The following is a 24,491-nucleotide window of genomic DNA, read 5'->3' as shown; positions in this document are numbered from 1 at the left end:
TTTTATGTCAAGGCACTTTATTGTGTATTCCTGAAGATATGAATACATTTTCTTAAGTACCGCTTGATCAATTAGGGATGTAAGACTGCAGAATAAAGACTTCCAGGCTGTATTTCTTGCTCCTCCTCTTAGCTCCAAGGCCACTTCCCTTGTGATGTGTCTCACTGCAGCAGCAGAGCAGGGTGCCAGTAGCAGAGAAAGCATGTTATTTACAGGGGCACAAAAGGAAAGGTAGGATGGTAAAGACAAAAAAAAGGGGGGCGGGAAATGCCAGGGTGCAAGAGAGATCAAAGAATCTTAGGGGACAAAGAGAAAGTTGGGGAGGTCAAGGAGAGAGAAATTGGGGACTCTGGCATACAAGACCTTAACAGGGAAAAACCAAGTGGGGAAAGATGTATTTTGAAGATGGTGGAGAGGTCTGTCCTTAAAGTGACATGGTGAAAGAGAAAAATCTCTCATCTGCTCTGCAGAACACCAGAAGTGTACAGCAGTCCACTAACCCTTTCATTGTGTCTGTTGGGCATGGGGGAGTAAAACAATCATGCAAATCTGTATTGTACAGCCTGAAAACTTGCACTAACTTCTGGAACCAGACTTCCAAAATTAGATGTGGAATTTCACAAGCAAATTGGTTAACTGTGCACGCAAATGGTCATTTATGCATATAATTACAGTGAACAGCGGACCCATATTGCATAAATTAAGGTTGCAATTACACACTACACTTATCATAGCCAATGGCCTAGCAAATCTTGGCCTTACTTGAAGATTTGTTCCTTGAACTATTTTTCGAATATTGGCAGCTACGTTTCATTTTTCTTGTTAAATCATAACACATGGCGGCTCCTGTATTTTCTCAGCATGCAAAATTTGGTTACATACCCCGTAAGTTACTGGTTGTGAAACAGCATTGAATCTACTAGAAAAGTAATGTTGTAATAGTTAATACTGAAAACACGCATACTCAAAGTAGTGGGAAAAACATTAATTGCCTAAAAGGAGGATACTTAAGCTAACGCAGCCCTGGGAAAGCTTTCATTTCTGCTTCACTGACTTGCATAGATGATTCTATTTCTTTTATTGAATAGCAAAGTATAAACAGTTCCCATAATAATTGCCACATCGCATAAGAATTACAGCAATCATGTATGCATACAATTATGTAATTAGAGCAAGGAGCTGGGACAAGTACTGAACTAATAAAGAATTTCTCTGACTAATATTTCTTTACAAAGATGTAAGGAAGTAAAAGAGTAAGTTCAGGGCTTTTTTAAAATAGGAAAAATTACTAGATACTCAATGCCTCTATACAGTTTAGAAGCTGAGATCAATAAATTTCAGGGCTGAAGACTCCATATAATAATTTCTCTAAAACATAGTCATCTTCATCTAACAAGACAAGAAGAACTTGGATCTTCCTAATATGGGAGATGTTCAGTAAGACCTACACTCACACAGAGCCATATCTTCTCACTTCTCAGAAAAATAGTAAGAGCACAGTGCTTGTAGTGTGGTATTATATCACTAAGCCCACATCCTACACAATGTATTACAGTGTAGTAGATTTACTGGTACACTATGAATTATCAAATAATTAAAACCACAATTTTTAAAGTACATTTTGTGATCCATTATCCTTTTTTTGTTTATTCACTTGCCAATTGACAAAACTCACTAATTTGCAAAGGGTCTCCCAGTCACTAGTGAAAACTAGCAGCGTTCTAGTATCAGTTACTAGGGATGAAAGAAATACTAAATACTGATTATGTATTCTAACATAATTTAGTCCTCCTATACATTATTTTTGACACACCCAACCCATGGACTTCCTCTAGCTGGTTTAATGTATTTATCTGCTCTCTGTGACCAGATTCAAATTCTGAAGTTAAAAATTAAGTTTCTAGCTCTTCCAGATGAGAAGAAAAACTTCCAAATGGGCAAATGTAAATGAAGAAATACTCACAGAATTATCAATGTAAATTTGCAGACAGCCTGAAACAGCTCTAAAAAACATGATCTGCCCTCAATCTCAGAGGTGTGTTATATTATAAATAATAAGAATAATACCACCTAGCTTTTTTCATAAGTAATCTCAAAGGACTTTATTAAGTTAGCATCATCTCCATTTTACAGTTGGAAAACTCCGTTTTACAGAATGACCTGCTCAATGTGTTATCAAATTTAGGTCTCCTGAGCCACAGACCAGTGCTCTACACACTAGGTCACAGTGCCTCCTCTGTTAACTTTTAAGTCTAATGAAAATATTTTAAAAGTAATAATTTCCAGTAACTTACATATGCAATTGTGCACCTATTTTGCACAATTATCATAACTGTGTACATAAAATGAATAAAAGCACTAGCAAAGAGTCCAAAACCTCAGAAACAGCAGTGATGGTAACAAAGCTCTGTGCATCATCTTTTCCCCACTGAGTGACACTGCAAATAACCTTAACAACAAAGTTAATTACTATGTAAGGGCCAGATTCTATCATGCAGTCTTTGTTCAAACCTCCCATTGTTATCAGTGGGAGATCCACTGTGAATCAAGGGTAACACACAACCCAACCTTCATAGACTCTGCCCACAGACTAGAATTAAAAACATATCTTGGCCCTCTTCACAGAAAGTTTGACACCCCTGCTTTATATATGACTTGTACTTCATATAACTAGCAAGATCTATGGCTAAGAAAATGGAACACTACTTTTACCAAAGTTTACTTTTTCCTGTGCTTGTTTCTTCTTTATATAGTGACATACAGTTGCCCTTCCCAGTTACCTAGTATGTCTATTTCAGGCTCTCCACCTCCCCACTCCCATATCATCTTCCCCTTCTGCTCCCCAACCCTCATTCTGCCTCCTACTGTAGACCATACAGATTCAGATCACACTGACTTCAGCGATACTTCATGTGGCCACAAGGGGTTGCCTGCAGAGAGCCAGCTGCAGAATCAGGCCCTCGGATGTTATTCCAGATCACAACATAAAATGGTAAGGGACACCAACCTGAAATCTAGTTTATTTTAATATGAATGAGTTAAAACTAGTGTCAGGACAGTACTACACTCACCCCATAGTACCACTACCAAATTATTTTCGCTTTGTGAACCACCAACACGAACAGAGAAAACCGTGAAACTGACTGTACACAAAGTGCTGTCAGATGCAGAGACTGAAAAATTAGTTATTTTTCGCTCATCTATTTCAACTGTAGTACTCTTAGGGGTTATTTGTAATAGTAAGTAGGTAAAAAGTGTTTGGACAGGCATGATTTTTTAAAGCTGTCATATCCCTTTCATAAAAAACAAATAGCTATTTTGATTTTGGGGTGAAGAATGAAAGTTGCTCAGCTTGCAGCTTTGTTTACATACCTGAAATGCTGGACCAAAATGAGTGAGTAAGAATGAAAAACAAACATGAAAAATGGACAACAGCAACACCTATATGTTTACAAGTTGCTGAAGTTCAATCTCTTAATTCAACTTGTTTACCAGAGAAAGCGTCAAAATTCATTTGGATTAACATATAAGTTTGTGCAGTCTGATGAGGAAAATGCATCATACACAAACTTGCTTTTACATCTGTAACAAAACATACCTGTCCCAGTCAAAAGTCCAGCACTCTTCTTTCGTGCATAAGCGCGTAAGTGGTTGGACAGACTAACAGCACTTGTAAACGTCGTATTGCAATGCACACACGTTCTAAGCTTCACAGGCATACCTATCATTCAAAAGAAAACTATAATCCAGTTCTCTCTTCAAAAAATGAAATTCTCAAAGCGTTGTAAAAAGTTTTCTGTAATAAAGATGTTTAAAATATATTCACTGCATTGATGCAATCGTTCAGTATATTAGAAGGATCCAAATTAACCATTATTAGTTTTGCATGTAGCGTTTAGAGCCAAACCATGTTATTTTAAAAGAAAAGGGGGGTAAACCTTGAACCCCCAAGCTTCTCTGGATTTAACACCTATTATCACTTTCCTGCAGATCTCCACAGTATGCAGATCATTTCCTAACCCCAAAATACAATCCTGTGATTTGAATAGCACAATTCTGTTGAGAAGTTTCAAAGCCTGCAACATTCCCAATAAAGAGAATTAAAAAGTCTAGTTGACGAAGTGGTAATTAAAGTGTTTTACCCCCAAGACTGTAAAAGGCTCACTACTAAATTAGGCTGCTGATGAAGGCTGGGAGAAAAGGTGGTAAAACACACCACTGAACAGCTGTTAGACAAAACATTTTATTCAGTGCATTTTATGTTCATTACTTTGGATGCGCAATCAATAATGAAAGTTAATGATTTGAAGTTTTTTGCTAAAATCTTTGTGCTAAATAAATGATCAACAAACTAACATCTTATTTATCACAGGAAAGAAAACATAGTGAAACAATACTAAACTCCTCACTTACCAGACAAAGAAACCATTATAATTGGTTCCTTCTCAAATTTACTGTGATACCACATCAAAGAGCTTCCCTTCCCTTTGTCAAAAATACATTATCTTGGTCAATGGTGTCAACTAATATTATAGAAAACTTAAAATATGTTAGTTTAAAGATGTCTAGAGCTATTATGTTGGAAAACTTCTGTATGCAGGATAGAATCCTATTATCCAGCAGCCCACAGAAGAAAGACTGCTTTTCAGGAAAATTACAGAACAAGAATACCTGGTTGGTAGACAATTTTTTAAATTGAAATTGTATTAAAGGTATTTGGAATAACTTATGGTTACAGAGATTTTATTTTCTTTTTAACTGAACAGTCATAGCAAGTAACTTGTCAAATTCTATTATCTTAGCCACAGCTAGCTTAAGGGCTTTGTTTCTAACTATTAGTATTATGCAAGTATATATTCATTTTCACTTGATTTTTCAGTACAGCCAAATAGATACCACCTAACGTTCAGAAGTAAATGTATTCAATTTGGCAAGCTATATACTTCAGTATGTTTTTCCAAATATAGTGAAATCTGTCAAAGAGACACTTCCCTTATTAGGCAACTTCCTGTTTGAAGTGATCACCAAAAATACCCAAATGTATTGAATATAAATCTGTTCCACCTTTGTTACGCCAAATTAGAAAGTCACCTTTGTTAAGAAACTGATTTTTGTCAGACAATTGTGTGGTCCCGTAAGACAGATTTTACTGCACAGGCAAGTTATTTTTTAGCAAGGCAAACATACCGGTGACCAAGCACAGAGCGCTGCCAGGAATGCTGTAATGCACTGGAATATTGGCAAGAGAACCAGCAAAACCAAAAACTGTTCCGGGAATAAAATATGATCCTGTACTTCAGTATCTAGGATATTGCAGTACCAGAAAGCGGTGTCCAAACTAGGAGCAGAAACATACTAGCTATAATTCTGTTTATACAAAGGTGTTATCAAAGGATACTAGTAGTTTCCCTGACCAATGGAAACAGATTTTTTTTTTTTTTTTTTTTTTTTTTTTTTGCAAGAGTTGCGTTAAGAACATCATTCTAAAACGGGGCTAGAGACTATCTAGCAAGTAGTCAAAAATTACAGAATTGTTTTATTACCACAGTTCTCAAAGAAAAAAAATAAAATCTTTGCCCGCAACAGTCAGGGATTGTGCGTTAGAACCCTGCTGGCAACCACTGTGTTCAAACAGAGCTGTAACTAGCACAGTTCTTCTCCCAGCATTGACAGGGCTAAAAGGAGAACAGCAGTTTCCCACATCAGCCACAATTATACAACAAACATGCATTAATTTATGCTGAAGAAGCATGTTTGCCTAAAATGTTGAAATTATTCAATAGTTGTTCATAGTTTTGAAATATTATGCCTTTGTAACACAGAGAATAGTTCTGTCAGCTTGGGTAAATGCTACTTCTGCACAAGTTAGATTACTCTCTGGGCGGTCTAAGGGTTGCACCCAGCTACTTCAACTATTTTTGTTGAGGAGCAGCATATTTTGCTATCAAAAGTTGCATTTTGGTCTAACCTTTTGCCTATTTTCTGGCTCCTTTTAAATCACACCCCAACCACATGTCAAAAAAGAACGATATTTTGTGCAAGAGAATTTACTGCTGATGAACATTAATGCTGGGCAAGTTACACTAGAAGTTTATTGCATTCTCTTTCCCCACTCAGTACTTTGCAAAGGAAACAAGAGTTAAATTAACTGTGTTCTAGGAAAAATATTCTACACTGCAATACCTTTTCTAATAAATGAAAGAATTCTTTGGAAGCATAGTTAGACAGCTATAAACAGCCTCTTACCTGACTGCATAGTCAAGTCCATCCTTTGCGGCTGATACATCAATGGACTGTCTTCATTTAATGGAAGAACACATTTCTGAACAAACCTCTTTCTTGCAGTTTGATTATGGATCTTTTGAGGAGAGATATCAGGATTCCTTTCTTCTCCTAACCTTTTATTTTTCAGAAGTTCTATCAGTGTAAGTGACTGATTTTTTTTTTCATCATGTAGTACTGTTTTTGTTTCATCACATTCATTTAGGAAACTCAGACCTTCTTCCTCCGATGCAGACACTGAAATATCTTCAGTCTTTAGGCCATTATGGTATGCTTCAAGAGGTATAACATTTTGAGATAAAAAGTCATCATTTGAAGCAAGTTTCTGAGCGACAAATGGTCTGGGAATAATACGGCGACTGTTCAATGCTTTTAGGATTTTTTCATATTTTTCTTCATTTTGCATCATCTCATTTAGAACGCAGATTGGAGACTTATGTGCATCCCACTTGGTTTTGCCAAGCCTTTTCAGGTGTCCTCGCACATGATTAGACAATCCAATTTTCGTATCAAACCAACCTCCACAGAGTTGGCACGTGTGTTCAGAAGACGTTTCAGATTTCTCAATAGCTAAAAAGAAAAAATGATGATTTATCAATTTTTCCAAACACTTTTGAACACCTTAACTGTACTTAACGCTATAAACTTTTAATCATGAGTACAAGAAGCCACCTTTTTTAAAGGCAAGAAAACATGATTCACCCTCTTTTATGATGAACAGACCATTATATCCTCCTCTACCCCCCACTGCACACCCAAATTAAAAAATAGTACCTTTTCTAACTCGCTTAACAGGGGTTCCTGTTCCAGTTCTTTTGAAATGCTGCATTTTGTCACTTGTCGCTATCTGCTCCGGTGAAACAACATGGCGGGCTTCATAGCTTAATCCAGCTCTGTGAAGATGCCCACGGACATGATTAGACAATCCAACTCCTGTTTCAAATGTTGCTGGACAGTATGGACAGGACTTCTTCTCAAGTGATAAATCAGTCCAATGGAAAACTGAGTTATGCTTTGGCAATGCTGTTCCTACATTTTCTAAATTTTGAGGATCATGTAATTCATGCAGAAAGTTACTACTCTCTGCATCTTCATAATACTCAAAATAAAAACCATCATTCTGCTCATAATGAAGAGAGGATTTATCACCAGCTTCTTGATCCTCCATTTTACCTTTGAATAAAGGGAATAGGTTTACATGATCCTGATTAATATCACTGTAAGATTCATCCTCCATAGACTGTGCAGTGTAATCACATAGTTCAACATTATCCCATGAACTTTCATCCTCCGTTTCATAGCTGTCTTTTTTTTCAGCAGAGTTAAGTTTCTGTAAAACAACAACAGTCATTTTATGTAGAAAATCTGGATAGCAATCCAAATCATCTCCTGTAACAGAGCCTTCCCTCTTAGACTCTTTAACCACTCTTTTTACAGCTACACGCCTACGGTCTTTATAGCCTTCTGGCCTTTTGGAATCAAGATTATGAGAATCCATGATAAAACAATTATTATGGGGACTATTTGATGATGAAAATAAATGTAAAGAACTAACAGAGCTGGACTCTTCCTTTTTTAAATGTAAAGGATAAGGATCACTAGATTTTTTAATCATTCTGTAGTTTTCATATTTGTGCCTATATAAATAATTATTGCTTGTTTTGACACTAGCTTTTTGTTTTGCTGCTTGATGGAAATATTTAGGTTTTTGGTCAATGCTATTTTTAATCAAAATAGTCTTGTTTGTAGAGTTTTGATTGCACACACTTACAGCTGACTGTGAAACGCTTTTCCGAGCCTTCTGTATCCTGTGGGGTCTCTTGTGAAGTTTCGCAAAGTTACTGGATTGCGAAGCTGAGCCAAACGATCTTTTTACATCTTGCTTTAGAACAGAATTCTTTGGAAATGTAGATGATTGTTTGATCAATTGTTTAGTTCTGCTTCCAAAATCTAAAGGTTCTTCAATTATGCTGCTTTTTCTTTTTTCTAATCTAAGGTGGCTACCAAACGGATCAATGCAGGATGTTGGATGCAAGTATTCCATGTGTTTTTTTAAAATGCTTCTGGCTGATGTAGTAAATGGACACATCTTGCACATATATGTGGTTGATTTTTTTGATGACCCTATATATGGATCTTTCACTGAAGTCTTTTTCTGTGTTTTTCTCTGGGACATATCGCTACTGATAATTGAACACTTCACTACTGCTCCATGAGCAATCCCTCTATGGCATTCTAGTTCATTTTCTGTCACAGCCATGAAATTGCATTCCTCACAACAGTAATATCTTTTATCCTTTTCATGGGTTTTAGCATGTTGCACAAATGTTTTGGGACAATTGGTACCAAATACACATTGTGGACACTGTAATCGTGCACTTCTACCCTCATCCTGAAGTTCTTTCAACTCCCGGATTTCTTCCATCAGTTTCTGCCTTCTTTCCTGGTGAATTATCATGTGCTTAAGAAGTGAATTACGATCTCGAAATGTCCGTCCACATTCCCTACATGCATAGGGCCTTGGGACATTGAGATGACGGAAGTGACTATTCCCATCCAAATGATACATCATATGCCTATGCAAGTGTTTCTTCTCCCTAAAATTCACATTGCACTTTGTACAAGGATAAAATGATGGCTCATCCGTACTAAAAGTAGATGGTGATTCTGAATCATTCTGTTCACATTTGTTTTTTAAAGTACTAGAAAGAAAAGTGCTAGTGTGAACTGGAGAAGAATCTTCTGCACATTTGTTAGTGGGACTATAAATCAATTGTTGGATAGCATCAACAGCTTCTAACTCCTCATCTGTTGATTCAGGCTTCACTTTTGTTAATGCATATTTCTGTGGTTCTACTACTTCTAGATCCTCACTCTGCTCTGCTAAATAGTCAACATTTAGTAATTTTGATTTACTGGGAATATAATCTGTATCATTAAAACAGTCCTCTGTATAACGTGTTATCTTGCTAACATCCATTTTTCTTTTTCTCTTTTTCTCTAGACCTACTTTACAGTGAACTGGAGACTTCTCTATTGTTTCTTCATTTGTCATAAGAAACTGAATGAACTCTTTTTGTGGATCCCAGTTTGTATCATTTCCTGATCTGAAACCACCTGTACCTGAGGAAATTCCTGTTAATGTATTGACACAATCATCGTCTACTAGTAAACTGCTATCCTCACATACTTCTACTTGGCTTATTAAAGTGCTATCTGATTTCACACTATTTCCTATAGATTTCTGTGTATCACAACCAACTGAAGCAGAGGTAGGTAGATTTTTAATGGAATGAGTCAGGTTCTTAGCCTGTGCTACATCAGGTAACAAAAATAACACTTGGTGTTGACTTGATTTCTGTGTTGTACTCTTTGCAGGCAGCTGGAGATCATGCACCACTGGCAAAGTTGAGCAGGAATCTGTATGACCCACAGGTTGTCCAGTGGTTAATGAAACACTACTTTTATTCATAATGGAAGTTTTAGTTAAGGTGGAGTGTGAAACTGGTCCATTAACAGCAGTTCCTTTAGGCAAGCTAAAGTTTTCAGTAGAAACAGTAGGAGCACCAGTATGTATAAATAGAGACTTCTGGCCTCCACTTAAGGCTTTTTCGGATCTGTCCCTTGACAGCTCTTCCGGCAGAGTCAATATATTGTTTTTCTGAAAAGATGTTTCACACTCTTGTGGTTTAGGAATGCCACTTTTCCCATCAGAGATGAAATTGCTGTCATCTAGAAGTCCTTCTCTAGCACCAGTAATCTCAGTATTTATCTTTGAATCATCCATATTGCTGGTCTGTCTATTAAGCACATTTATACTAAAAATAAAAAGAAATACAGTAGTTAGACATTCAGAGAAATAGCTGATAAAAGCAGTTTTAAATTGATATTATTTCTGCAGCAATGTACTGTATTATGATTGGCTGTTTAAAGCTGAAAAATCAGTCTGACTGTGTTAAAAACAGTTCATTTAGGAGATTCAGGGCAGACTGTTTTCTAAATTAACTTGAAAAATAAAATGAATCCAATGCACCTCTCCCCCTAATTTGTGCAATGTTAAGGTTGCAAGATAAAGCATTAAAAACAAACTGAAAGTTCAAAAAGTTAAGTTTGAGATAACAATATTAACTTAGCCACATTACACAGCCTGTATACTTTTTGATATACAGTAACATTTTCCAAGGAAAAGAAATAGTATTTCCTATGTATTTGCAATGGGCAGACAGTAACCTTAATTTGTGGAATTTCCAAAAGTGCTTACAACCTGATCTTGCATCCTTAACACCATTTCCCCCTTCTAATGTCCTACCGTTTGTATTTGTTTAAAAGGGAAAATATGGTGGAAACTGGAACTAATTGGCTTGTGCAGCTTAACACCAGCAGAACTTTTAAGGCCCCCAATCCTGCAAACACACATTCTTAACTTTACTATGGGGCGTAGTTCCACTGGAACTTCCAGTGGAACTACTCACAGTAGTAAAGTGGTTGCAGAATCAGGGCCTAAATACCTTGTTCCATATCTCTTGGGTTTGCACACCTTACAAATTTCATTGGCTTTGCACTTGTCAATTTACAGAAATTTTCTATTATATTCAGTGTGTAGTTTTCAATGGTTAGATCTTAATTAAATCAAAACCAACTTTAAAACAAAGTAAGAACAACAGTGCTCAATGAGGATATTTGCTAGTAATTATTTTTAAAAAACAGAAAAAAGGATCTCCCTCTTCGCCAAATTATCCGCCAGTCATCTATTTATACAATATTTAATCTCCCAATTAAAAAAATGAACATGCAGGTAAAAAGGGCAGGAAAGAATTATTAACAAAAAATACTGAAAATACAATTTATAACTACATTAATGTGGATTACAAAGCCAACAGAGAGTTCATCTTTAGCTGTTTACTATAAACATTGTAATCTACACATTAATGGTTACAGACATAAAACTACATTTGGAAAAGAATAAAGGCTTCCAAGATCACTATGTTAGAATCACTTCAATGAACTTGCATCATCAGAAAAGTCAAACGCTTCCTTTAGCATCTGCAGAGTTAATCAAGAGAGCTTGTTCTGTATCTGAAAGTATCACCCACTTCAAGGTATTTGCCACAACAGACCCGACACTTACTATGGAACAACTTATTAAAACCTTTGTTCTGGTGGTCAAGGAACACCCCAGTACCAGAAAGAAGAAAACAAAAACCTAATTTCTAGTTTATGAGCATGGATGTAAACATGGCAAAGCACACTGAGTATATAGACAGACTTGGGTTATTTGAATCAATTAATGAATTTAAATGTGTCTTGCAAGAGAGAGGAGAAGTTGGGTGTCGGTCTTTCACTACTTCCTTATGCTACGTAAAGTTGGCCTGAAAAATTTTTCCCTCCTTCCTCCGCACCCTCCCTCCTCAACTCCAAAAATATTTTTTCTTCTGCTTGGTTTAACATTAGGATTTCCAGCCCCATTTAGAATGGAACACTATGCCAACTGGAGAGCAAGTGTAATATGACATCTCAAGGGTACAAACAGTGAAAGTTAAGCAACTGAAAGGGAGAGAGAATTTTAAAGGTGTATCAAACTAGGCACCCAAAACTTGAGGTAGCCCAAATCACTAAGCACTTTTGAAAATTTTGATCTTTGTTATCTGTTTGTTGTTAATTAGTAATTGAAGTTAAATACGTGTTAACAGTTTGAATAAAGAAAGCCTCTGTTAAAGTCATCACCTAGTCTCCTTCAATTAAAACGTCACAACAAACATCCCTGGCTCCTCCCAATGGTCCTTCAACAAAACCAAGGAAGACCACACTTGACATCCCTTTTTCCTAAAATTAAAATTAAAAATCAAGCAGTAAGTTAAAGAAAGCACACTTTCATCTTATTAACAAATCAAAAAGTAGTAAAATGGACCCATGCTGTCTTTTTTTTTTTTAATCCTTTATAGTTCACTCTAAAGACAATCTCCTCCTTCTAACACAAAGCCAGCAAATGCCAGGCCTCATGGAAAAGCAGCTGCTATACTACTTATATTGGAGCCAATTTACAGAGAAGGAAAAGCACAGATTTACCAAGCTACACTTAATTTTCTCCCTCTCCCCCCAATGCCGCTTTTTTACGATCTTATTTTCCTGGCGTAGTTATTCTGTACCACCTTATAAAAACTAAACTGGGCTGAAGAGCGTGAAGAAGAAACGATAATACAAGTACTGTTGTATAATGCTTTCCATTACAAGCAATATATATCAAAAGCTTTTCTTCACTGTATCAATATTCAGAACAATTCAATAAGTAATATAGTATTACTCATATCAGTGTGCAGTCACAAATACATAAAGTATACTTTAATGACACATCATTTAAACAGTGTAAGACAAATCTAGTTTAAATGGATTTATGCCATATCCTTAAGTAAACTTAACAAGACAAAACATCAATTTTTAATCTTTCCATTTCTCCAATTTTCAAAATTCTATTATATGTTGAGATTAGCAAATTTCCACAGTAATTAAAAGACTTATAATAAGATCATATTCAATGTTATCACCCTAAAATGGCGATAATGCAGCACCCAGCAGGAGTCTTTACATCACATACACAAGTTAAAAATGGGTAGCACAAACATGTACTAAAAAGCAGTAGTGCAAATGTCAGTTAAAAGAAAAGCAAACTAATGATGCACCACAGTTTCCCTGTCCATTTTCTCATGGATTAAGTATAAAATATTGAAGTCGCAATCATATCAGGTTATTCAACCATTCTGAAATAGAGTTTAGAGATTTCATCTTTTAAAGTTATTTATGCTGAAAAGATTTGTATTTTTCTCATCTTATTACATTCACAGAGGTAGACAAACGTATGCTCAGTCAATTTGAGAGCCTATATTAGTTTTTCTCAACAGGAAGCAATGTTGCTAACGAAGTGGTAAATTCAGTGTTAATGAGTGGCTTCACTGTTACCACCTCTTGAAGTAAAACCTTCCATGTTCCATGTTCCACCCATCTGTTCTGGTGTTAGGGGCTCAGAGAGAGAACAGACGCTTCCCATTTAAAGCAACTTCATTGGTACCCCCTGAACAGCAGGGTGGCAAACTGAGAATATCATGTCTGCTTGGAGATTGCAATCCTCATTATCAAAAATGGCTTCATGAAAACTTTCCACAAGTTCAGATGAAGACACAAAACCATACTGTTGCACACGTGAAATTGTAAAGGCATAAAGACTTTAGTAATCTATACGGAGTATTTAATTTTATTAAAATTATGGAACATGGAAATATTACAATCCAACCACCTCCAGCTAGAAATTTACTTTAATGCCATGATGAACAACAGTTTAATTATATCAGATATTTTTATTTTTCATAAATTACTTCAGGTGTTACAGGTTTATGAAGATTGATAATGAGTCAGAGAGGGCTCGATCAAGACTACCAAAATTGATAAGAGTCTTTCCACAGACTTCAGCAGGCTTTGGATCAGGCCCCCAATGCATACTACTCCAACACTAAGATGTATCAGATCATTTTAAGCTAGTTGTAGCATTCTCCCACCTATGAACAAAGTGTTGGTGCCAATTAGCTGGCACCAAAGGATGAAGTAACTATGTTTGCAATGATTTTAAATGTCTTTTTGTGAGTGTATTGGAAGGCGGAGATTTGAGGCTGAAATTCAATACTTAAACCTATTGGATTGTACTTGAATATTACAACATACAGTCACCCACTCTGATATCCTGAAACGGATGCAATAAAATAATACGCAGGGCTAGATGGTTTTAAGAGTGTTTTATACCGGGCTTTGAATGTCCTTATTTTTAAGAGAATGTTTACGTTTGAACCTCAAGAAGAATAGTGACCTACCTGAAGTGTAAACTGATCCAAGGCACTTTCAAAATTAGATGCATCAATAGAGCAATTACGATTTAGCCAAGATTGTGTATTAGTCTTAACATGCATTCATAGCACACACCTTTAAAAACTTCATGCTGTACACTGTACCACGAAAGCATATAAATAATACAAACTGATCCAAATGCACAGTCGTAACCTTTAAATATACTTACTGTACTTGCACAGTACTAGCCACTTTAATGTGTCAGGATTTAAGTCACCTATTTCTTTGCAAATGCTGAATGTATACAGTATTTCGCCCCCTCTCCCTCATGTTAAGCATTGTCTCTCTTTTTCTAAGATAGAGAGCTGAGCTAATTTCAATTTTTTTTAAAAAAAAGGTACAACTTCTGGCTAAAATCTTGTATAACAAGTCATTTAGATTGCAGCAATGCCTAAAATATGGTAGTATTTTACAAACACAGAATGACACAGTCCCTGCCTTGAAGAGCTTACACAATATATACCTACAATATCTGGCAAACAAATATTGATAAATTACTACAGTAGTGCTATCATCCAACTGTATATAAGTACTGGGCCAAATTCAGTTACATCAGTAGAAGTCTGGAATAACTCTGTTGCTAGTAGCAATGTTACTCCAGATTTACACCACCACAACTATTTATTGTATTGAGTTACTCAAGATTTACACCAGTGTAGCCAAGAGTAGAATATGACCCATTGCTTAGCTAACCAAAACAATTTGTCCCCCCCTTCTTTATTTATAAATGGACATTTAAAAAAATAATAAAACCACTAACTCTTCTTAAATATCTTGTTTGCAATATTTAACATAAAACATCTCATTTTCTGAAAAATCCTAATGAGTTCTGCAGCTATAACTGCCTGTAGCTAGATACTATAAGCCTTTAAAAAAAAAAAGTGCAAAGGTCAGATCTGTCTTCAAGATGACAGATCATCACTTAAATGCCTCAAGCTAATCTTATTGTCTCAGAAATCTCAAACATCAGTATTTTTGCAAACTATCAGCACTTGCTATAACACCCTTACTACACTACATCTTGAGGTTACTACAGAAGAAATGAGGTGATAATTGCATATTAACATAATTATTCTGTAATCCCTCTGAGCAAGCTTCCTAGGTCACTCAGTAATTCAGATTAGATGCAACCTTCCTGTCATCAAATCTATGCTGTCCACTTTCTGTTCATTAATAATTCTTTTTGATAGAAAATGAACTTAATTCCATTCTTTTATGTACATTATTAATTGTATTTATTACAAGTAGGTTAATATTTCTTGAGTACTTATTTCATAATGACAACCTTTGCCATGTAATACTGTCACACACCAAATTATAATATTGCTCTCCTTCCTGGCTAGCTCACTACAGAGCTAAATATATTGTACTGTTGCCTGCTAGCATCGTTATAGTTAGAGGATTGTCAATTTCTGTTATAACCCCTCTATTTTACAGGCATTTGCAACATACTCAAAAAAAAAAACAACACTGGAGCTGAAAGTCAGAACAACAGGATTTAACCAAATTTGTAAAGAGCATAAAATGCTTTCCCACAGCTAATATAAATTTTCATGCAAAAGCTATTTTTTCCTAAAGAAAAAAGCATACAGGAGAACTGGGGAAGAGGGAAGAGTCACAGCAGGCAAGAACTCATTACTCAGAGAATGAAATTAAAAAGATAAGATAGGAAAAACGAAAAAATACAGGAGAGAAGAGAGGAAGAAAAGATGCACAATTTTGGGGTTGATTTTTTGGGTTTTATATTTTCTCTCTCTGGCCAATGTACCATCTCAATCAAAGTAAAATTTGAGACAACAGGGAAAAAGAATGTTAAACTTATGCAAACAAGAGTCATTACTTCATATTATTATAGCTGAGCATGTAAGAACTCATATTGTTTGAGGGGGGTTGTTTCAATGAAGCTAATTGCCATACCATGTTCAAGCACTGGTTTGGAACAAGACTGAAAGTTTAAGACCTTTTAAAAAATGAAAGGGCATAGAAAGAAACAGAGATGATGAGAAATTGGTATTAACTTGCCAACCGTCAGCCTGGAGGGAGACAGCCTGCTCCACCAGTCACCAACAATGTTAGCAGAAGCCAGCCAGTCACCCAGCAAAACATCCAAATGGTGTAAAGCAAGAACAAAATCACTTGACTTTAAGTGGATTTTTTGGATGCTAGCAATTCTGGGTATTCATATTGTTGGATATATAACTGATTATAAATTTTAACTTGTGCTTTTGAAGGAACAGTTTAGCAGTTCTGGTTCTCTGCCTTTTAGAGCAATTCTGACCGCTCCCTGAGACAGAAATTTACTGTTCCTTATGTAAGGCTTCACAGTGCTTTTCCCCCTTTTCTGCTTGTACTTACAAAGCAGATTGTTGAGAGTGTGCTCCCATACTCATGGCATAGCACGATGGATCATACCATCGTCACTGTTTATGGGCTTGCTTTGTTTAGAAACCCACAATTTACGGAATTCCAGTAAATGCAGATGTGACTTTGTTTAGCACATGGTCTGGCCCTCTTCTCCCTTGGCTACTCATGTTGAATTTAATTAAACACACACACAACATTCTACAACATTTAATAAAAGAGTAATGGAGGAAGGCTCCTTTAAGCCCTTAACAAAGCTCTCTTTTTAAAAGGAAAGAAAAAAACGGCATGCCAATGGTTCTTCCTGATATTTACATGGATCGAGTGTTTTGAGTATACTTACTAAAATGCATCATCTGACACAAAGGAGTGTTCCTAAAGATCACTCAGATCTTCTCTACGTGTTTTTCATTTGTTTTTATAAATTCACCTGCGTAGAGTTTTAAACCAATTATGATTACTGGTTTGGAAACAATTCCAACTTAACTACCACGATAATGAAGTGCTAAAATTAAGTTTTCCGGATGGTCTGGTGTGGCACTACTCAAGTCAGAGAGCAGAATCCACGTCCTTGTATCTGGCTCCTTGAGTCAGCAAGGGTTGAAAGTGCCCTAGAAGCAACATAGCTGCAGAAAGAAGGAAAATGGATAATTGTTCAAGTCATTCAACTGGGACAACTGATCGGTTAACACCGAGTGACTCTGAAATCTTGTAGTATAGTGGTTGTAACTTGAGTCCTTAAGACATATTCTGGCTTTCTGGAGGCAAAACGTCTGCCAGAGAGGAGGCTATAGAGACGCAAAGTGTTCATACTATTCCTCCTATTGGAGATATACTGGGGGTGATCACAGCCCACAAAGTGGGTAGTACAGTCATTGCAGGGGTTTTGGCATGGCAGCCAGGAAATGTGTCAATTCAGTACACTACCATGACTGCCTCAATTAGCAGAGCTTGTGAGATTAGACACCAAGCACAAAATAAAGCTGGCCCTGGTCAAACCATGACCAAAATTCAAACTGCTCCTGAGCTCTGGACTCCTCCCAAGGTCCAAGGTAGAAATAATGTTTATCCTCACTAGGTGTTAATTCTCACTGAAGTGCAGTGGGCCTTGCTAGTGTGGAGAAGTGCAATTTACACCTCCATCCAACAATCAGAATATATCCTGCCCACTTCTGGATGTGTGATCTCAGATTCAGATAAGCATACCAAATGCATTTACTTGAATATGCACTCTTTCATATCTGGTGACATACAAACTATCACATTACATTTAAGTACAACAGAGTCTTCTGAGTAATTAAGGTTAAAGATGACCAATCAGGCAAATTACTTTACACCATATTTGACTGCATGATGATCCAAATTTCTACCGAAACTATTTCTGAAGTATGTCATCTTCGTATCTAATTCTGCAACAAAAGCATCACATCCTAATGTATTAAGTTAACAGAAAATGATAATCTCAAAGCACTTTTCAGATAGACAATGCATTAAGACAACACTCTTGTGAAGTACAAATATCATCCCCATCTTACGAAAAAGGAACAGATTTTGCCTTGGCCAAAGAAGGGGGTTAGGGAAGGAGAGGAGACTGCAACTAACTGTGATTTGGTAACCAAAATCCTTTGAACAAGACAGAAAGCATTAAAAGTCAGACAGTCTAAGAAACATAGAAAAAGCGAGAGAGTGCCAACCCCCGCCCCCAAGTTTCTGAACTGGTAAAATACACCATATCCTCAGGCTCAGATCTTTCAGGAATGACAAAATGGCTTTTTACTAACCAATCAAACAACAAAAGAAATTCACCTTTCAGTGAGAATATACATGAGAAATTTCATGCCCAAAGCATAATTATTTGTTCAGAAAGTTTTAAGTACCGGAAAATAGGTGCCTATAATGAAATTGCTTCCTCAAACACACTTATCAGAATACTAGCACATATTTTCTTCTGAAAGTGAAAGAATTGAACCATTTGTCAAAAATAAATTTCTGAAAGTCCATCTTCAGTCAGAAATGAGATTGTGAGATTTTTTTTACCATCTATTACCCTGAAGGAAAGCAGATTCATCGTAGGTCAGAGCTGAAGCATGCTTATCTTACACTTATAGAAGCCAAAGCATATGAATTCAAGATCCCTGATAATACCCTTCTTTTAAATTTTGGAAGCAACGATTGATTAGATAAATAAAAAGCCCCATGAATTTTTCTCTGTGCATCATTTTAAAATTAAAGTATTTAAATAAGATAAACTAGTAATGAAAGTGAAATCTCAATTTCAAAAGTAGCACATCTATGCATATGGCAAAAATGTACTGTTAGAATACTATTTCATGTATCATTATTTGTATTACCCTAGCACGTAGGAGCAGTAGTCACGGATCAGGAACCCATTGGGATATTAAAAAGATCATATGATTTCATTATGAACGGTAAGACTTTTATAGTGAGTTTAGTACCTATGAAAGATGCCTGATTGACAACACTGTAATCTGAATTCCTATTTTACTACAGCTTGGATGGCAACAGCACAAGCTGCCCCACGCCCCCAGAGTGTTCAATTCTGTTCTATGAGGAACCATCAGGTGTCCACGTGTATTCAGTGCTTGATGACTCTACTGAGATTGCCAACGAGGGTATCAATTGCAGTGGAACTTCACTAAAGCTACTGCACTAGAGAGTTAGATACTGCACTAGAGAGTTTACAGCTGCTTAGCTATACCGATACAGCTGTGCTGCTGTAAAATCTCTAATGTAAGACGGGAGAGAGCTCCTGGAAGCTTAACTATTCCAGCCCCCGTGAGCAGCGGTAGCTATGTCGGCAGGAGAAGCTCTCCAGCCAAATTAGCGTTGTCCACATGCTGCTTATGTCGGTGTAACTTACGTCACTCACGGGGGTGATTTATTCACACCCCTGAGCGACATACATTATGCTGACATAAACTACAGTGTAGACATAGCCTAATTCTCACTAAGGACTGGAAGACCATATTTGAATCACTGAATTTTCTAAGCAGCCCGTGCATACAGCAGTCAATGCAAGAAGAATGAGTGCATCTATAAACGGCAAGATAGAGGTCTGGAAATACCATTTTTGAAAGCATTTTTAATTAAAGCATATGAGAAGCTGTTTCTTTAGAAACCTTGGAGTATTTTGTCTTACAAAGAAAAAATTGACTTTTGATCCTTATTCATAAATAAGTAGTAAGAGACAGTGTTGTAAACTCATGGTTATACCACAAGTCTCAGTATTTGGTGATTTTCTTAAAACCCCAGTAGTTGGACTGCATGAAAATCTTGATATTTGAATGTTTAGGATTGGTAATACTTAAGAACATATCCCCATCCTGTTGGGACCTTAAACTGGTAACCAAATTAGCTGTAACATAGAAAACTACTTCTAAAAGCCTGAAAATCTAGCTGTTAAGTATAGCTAAAGCAGCTTTTTCACAATAAGTACAATTGCTTTAAATTTTCTCCAGCAAACTCTCAACGAAGTCAGAGCCTTTAAAGTTTTACTCTAAAAAGAATGAATTCTTTTCAACTTAAGCATGTATTATGTATGCCCCATTAAGAAAATCAAATTATTTGTAAAGGTAAAAGAGCCTCAAGCTAATCAACACTATGGATTCAGTTTAGAATAGTGAAACTCCAGAAAACAGGAAATTTGCTTGTCTGCACTGAAACTTGTTTAGTATGCATCTTTGTCACATGACTATCTTTAAAATGAATATATTTTTGCAGTGGCAAATAACCAGCAGTTTCCTCTAGCTGTGATTCAACACTCATTAAAGCTGTTAAGTTTTTGCTTATTACATACTCAGTTTTAGAGTTTCATTTACTATTGCAGAGATATCCGTTTAGTATAAATTTCAATAATTTAAAAGCCACATTAATAGATTACAGAACACAAAGTCCATATGTTATACAAAGCTTCCATTCCTCAGATTATTATTTTTTTAAATTACCAATGAGAGATGGATTTTTATGTGGTATTTGTCAGCAACTGATCACCACCACACACCAGCAAAAGAAATTAAGAACTCAAGTTCTCTCAAGAAAACAATATACTCCAAACAAGTATAATACAGTGTTCAAGACCATACAGACTCTCTAAGGTCAGAGAGGTTATATGCATTTGGGGGAGAACTGGTGGAGAGGGGATACACATATTTTAGTTTGATTTTTTTGGTCCTAAAATAAAGTGCTATTTTCCAGGACACAGTATATCCCAGCCATTCTTCCAGCTGCTGTGTGTCAGTGCTCTCTCCCTAACGTCCCTTCACTTATGCCATGTCTACACTACCACTTATGTTGGCAAAACTTATGTTGTTCAGGGGTGTGAAAAAAACCCACTCTCCTGAGTTACATAAATTTCACCAGCACAAGTGGTAGTGTGCACAGTGCTATGCTGGCGGGAGAGTTTCTCCCGCAGACTATAGCTACAGCTGCTCGTGGAGGTGGTTTTATTATGTCAACGAGAGAGTTCTCTCCTGTTAGCATAGAGTAGCTACATGAGCGATCTTTGTAAGCTTGCTAGTGCAGACCTGTTGGCCAGCCTGGTACTCTGTTCTGGTCCATGTGCTCTTGTCAGATGTCAGGCCAAGCACGACAGAAAGCCTCAGTGGAAATCTCAGTCACCAAGAAAAGTTAAGTAACTATCCTAATCTTTCTTACTCTGCATCTTCTATTATATCATTGACTTACTACCTCAGCTGACACTACACTGGAATCCTACCCACTGCATTCTTCTACCATCTCATACTTCTGATTCTTCCAGGTCTTACACTTAAAAAATGAGAGCATGCTGCAGTGCAGAACCAAACAATATGGATATCGAAGCATCAGGGTGGCTGATTTATGTATCTCCTACTTCAGTCCTCCCATTCAGTTTTGTTTGTTTGTTTGGGCTTTTTTTTTTAAATTCCTTAATCTAAAAATAACATATTTGGGTTGACAGCTGCACAGTTAGAAAAAAAGGGCCCCATTATTATGGAGCAACACCAATTAAGGTGAAAACAAGCTTTTTAGAGCATTTTCCTGTGTATTTCATTGCCACTGAATATGCTGCAGAACTCACTCCTTGACAAACTATGCTTCAAAATTTAATTTTCATCTAAAAGGAGTTTTGTTCCTAGCCTTCATGATAGCACAGGAAACCTTCCAAAAGTGAAATGAATATAAATTATGTAATGTTGTTGCCTTCCTCAGTTTTCAGGCAGTCTGAAGCAATGTCTTTAAGATAGATAAGAACTGCCCGCTTTCAGCATTATGGGGTATTATATTATAATCACAGAAGTGTAGGGCTGGAAGGGACCTCAAGGAGCCATCAAGTTCATCCTCCTGTGTTGAGGCAGGGCCAAGTAAACCTAGACATCCTTGAAATGCTTCTCTAACCTGTTCTTAAAAACCTCCAACGATTCAACCTCCTCATTCTATTTCAGAATCAAAGATCAACATTTTTAACTGTCACTGCTGATCATTTCAGTAGAAACATCCAGTTAATATGTTTATCCCAGCAACTCAAAGGACCCTGAGTGCTAAAAGCCCCAAATCTTCTCTATCCAGCTGCCAAAATGTCTAGTTTCCAAATGATCCCTGCTGAAATTACATGGAAACTCATGAACTTTCTTGTGTAGAGGATGATGTGTCCCACAAACAAATGAAGTTACCAAATGGTTAACAGAGAGGCTGAAGGTTTTGACAGTTATAGTCTAATATTAAAACACAAAGATGTGAACAAAATACATCTAAGTACTGTTGACACTAAGAATGTTAGAGAATTGTGAAAGCCGCCTCCTGCTTTCACGTGCATTCGAATGTTAAGTAGCACTACTTTTAACAAAAATGACATCCGACTGGCAGAACAGAAACTTTAGGTCTTCGGTATTTACAATAAGGGCCAGATTTCCAAGCATTTTCAGCACCCAGCAGTGCCCACTGAAAAAAAATAGGAATTGAACACTTCTGAAAAATCTGGCCTAACCCTTCTCCTGAAATACTGGTTCAAACTGGGGAGGTGGAGTGCTTTTGAAAATCCACACTTTTTTTATACAGCAGGTGGATTTTTAAAAAATATTGTAATTATTATTTAATTATGAAGCAGCTTCAAATGTTCTATATCAATGGCACTCAGAGAATAAAGGAGAATTATCTTCTATGTAGCAAAAATGTTTAGTCTATTCAAAAATTTATTTTCCACCTCAACCCACGCCCAACCAAAAGCTGATAATTCTCAAATGGTTTGGGGCTTGTTTGTGTTTATGTTTAGTTCTCAGCTTCATCAACTGTAACACTTTCTCAAGATAAACTCTTGTTCTCTTCACTATTATTTCATAGAAATATAGATTTTTCAGGCCAAAAGGGACAATCACAATTTAGTCTGATCCCACCCCGCATCTAAACACAGACAGTAGAATTTCACCCAATTATTCCTGTATTGAGCCCAATAACTTGTAGTTGAACTAGAGCATATCTCCTAGAATGTCTTATTCAGCCTTTATTTAAATATTCCAAGGAATGGAGAATTTATCACAATCCTTAAACTGTTGGTTAATAATCCTTATTTAAAATTTATATCTTCTTTCCAGTTGGAATTTTTCCGACTTCAACTTTGTGCCACTGGATCTTATGTCTGACTGCTAGAGCTCTCTCGTATCAGACATCTTCCCTCTTTTGAAGTACTTAGCATGATCAAGTTGTCTCAAATATCTCTTCAATACCCTACATAGACGAAGCTCCTTAAGTCTCCCACGGTAAGGTTTTCCAAACCATGAATCATTCTGGTCAATTTTGACTTCCATCCTTCATAATTCTTATTTGTACACTTCATTTCTCCTCCAAACCTTTCTCTTATGCTCCCCTCTGCCTAGATCAATTCCTTTCCTTCACGCTAATTTCAGATGCTGAAGCATCCTCTTTCTTTAAAAATCTAAAACCTTGATATCGTATCATCTAGGTTTTCCTTTCCTCATTATTACCTGGCTCCTTTCATTCAGCCTTCAAATATTTTTTATTTCACTTATGTCTAGAGTAACTGACAGACAGATCAGTATTTTGGCTACAAGTGACTTTTTATCATTAAAATTCCATTTTATTAAGTATTTGCATTTCAAACAAAAATGTTTGGTATTGACTTTTTTTTTTTTTTTTGCTGTCCATTCTTCTCTTCCAGTAAAATTCTCAGCCTTTTCTTTCTTCCTTCCTTGTCCCACTGTATGGAGCCATCATCTCCAAAATATTAAATAAGTTATGCTATTTCAATTGAAGTGACTGAATGAAAACTAAAAGAAATACTGTAAATGAACAAGTGATCACAAGACTAAAGATTCCTTAGGTGATTAGCTGATAAACAGAGGAAAACATATTGTACATTTAGGGAAATGTCATCATATTAGTAGCAAAATTACAGTAGGGTAGAATTCCTTTAAGTACATCGTCCCCAATAAAAGTAAATTAATAGGTTATTTACACAATGAAGGGCACACCAGTTCTTTAGCTTTACAGTTAAACATTGCCCAAAGTTAACACTTAAAAAAAAATCACGTCCCTTTAATTATACATTTTAAACATTCTAACTAACTTCTTCATAAAACAGTCTTTGGGACATAACAATTAAAAGCTTTTATTTACGTTAAATAAAAGCCTCTTGCATTTCTGAACACATTGCCATTCTTTCCTGTTTTAAAATAAAATTAATGCAATTCCTGTATCCTCTAATCTGTAATTTTAAAGAGAATTAAGGCCGTTTTCCTTTTGAAGCCAAGTACTGCCACCAAGTGGTGATCACATTCTTTAACCAACAATTTGACAGAGTACAGAAAAAAACAGAGAACTGAAAACACTTATTTTTTCAAAATGAGCACAAAAAATTATTAAAACCATGCAAGTAGCTCAGGACAAAATGGATTTAAACATTTGTTTCATGTTCCAAAACTGAACTTTCCTTTCAGTTTGAATAA

General features: G+C 36.3%; 1 protein-coding gene across 18 annotated transcripts in view; it reads right to left on the bottom strand.

Annotated features, from left to right (window-relative positions):
* The window catches only part of ZNF644 (zinc finger protein 644), a 76,111-nt gene that overhangs the window by 8,194 nt on the left and 43,426 nt on the right, over positions 1 to 24,491 (bottom strand). For 8 of the 18 annotated variants that reach the window (XM_037907580.2, XM_037907583.2, XM_037907584.2 and 5 more), the window contains 3 exons: positions 7,057 to 10,100; positions 6,247 to 6,852; positions 3,599 to 3,721 (listed from right to left, as the gene is read on the bottom strand). The exons of 2 other annotated variants lie outside the window; for them this stretch is intronic. In XM_037907580.2, coding sequence (XP_037763508.1) covers positions 3,599 to 3,721; positions 6,247 to 6,852; positions 7,057 to 10,100 — 3,773 coding nt within the window. Of the gene's footprint in view, positions 1 to 3,598; positions 3,797 to 4,229; positions 5,339 to 6,246; positions 6,853 to 7,056; positions 10,104 to 12,006; positions 12,106 to 24,491 lie in introns of those variants that run through there. 8 more of the 18 variants (XM_043552569.1, XM_043552566.1, XM_037907592.2 and 5 more) reach the window with 7 other exon arrangements.

This window comes from Chelonia mydas, chromosome 8, assembly GCF_015237465.2.
Source record: "Chelonia mydas isolate rCheMyd1 chromosome 8, rCheMyd1.pri.v2, whole genome shotgun sequence".
Taxonomy (NCBI): domain Eukaryota; kingdom Metazoa; phylum Chordata; order Testudines; family Cheloniidae; genus Chelonia; species Chelonia mydas.
This window is presented reverse-complemented; position numbering and strand designations above follow the sequence as displayed.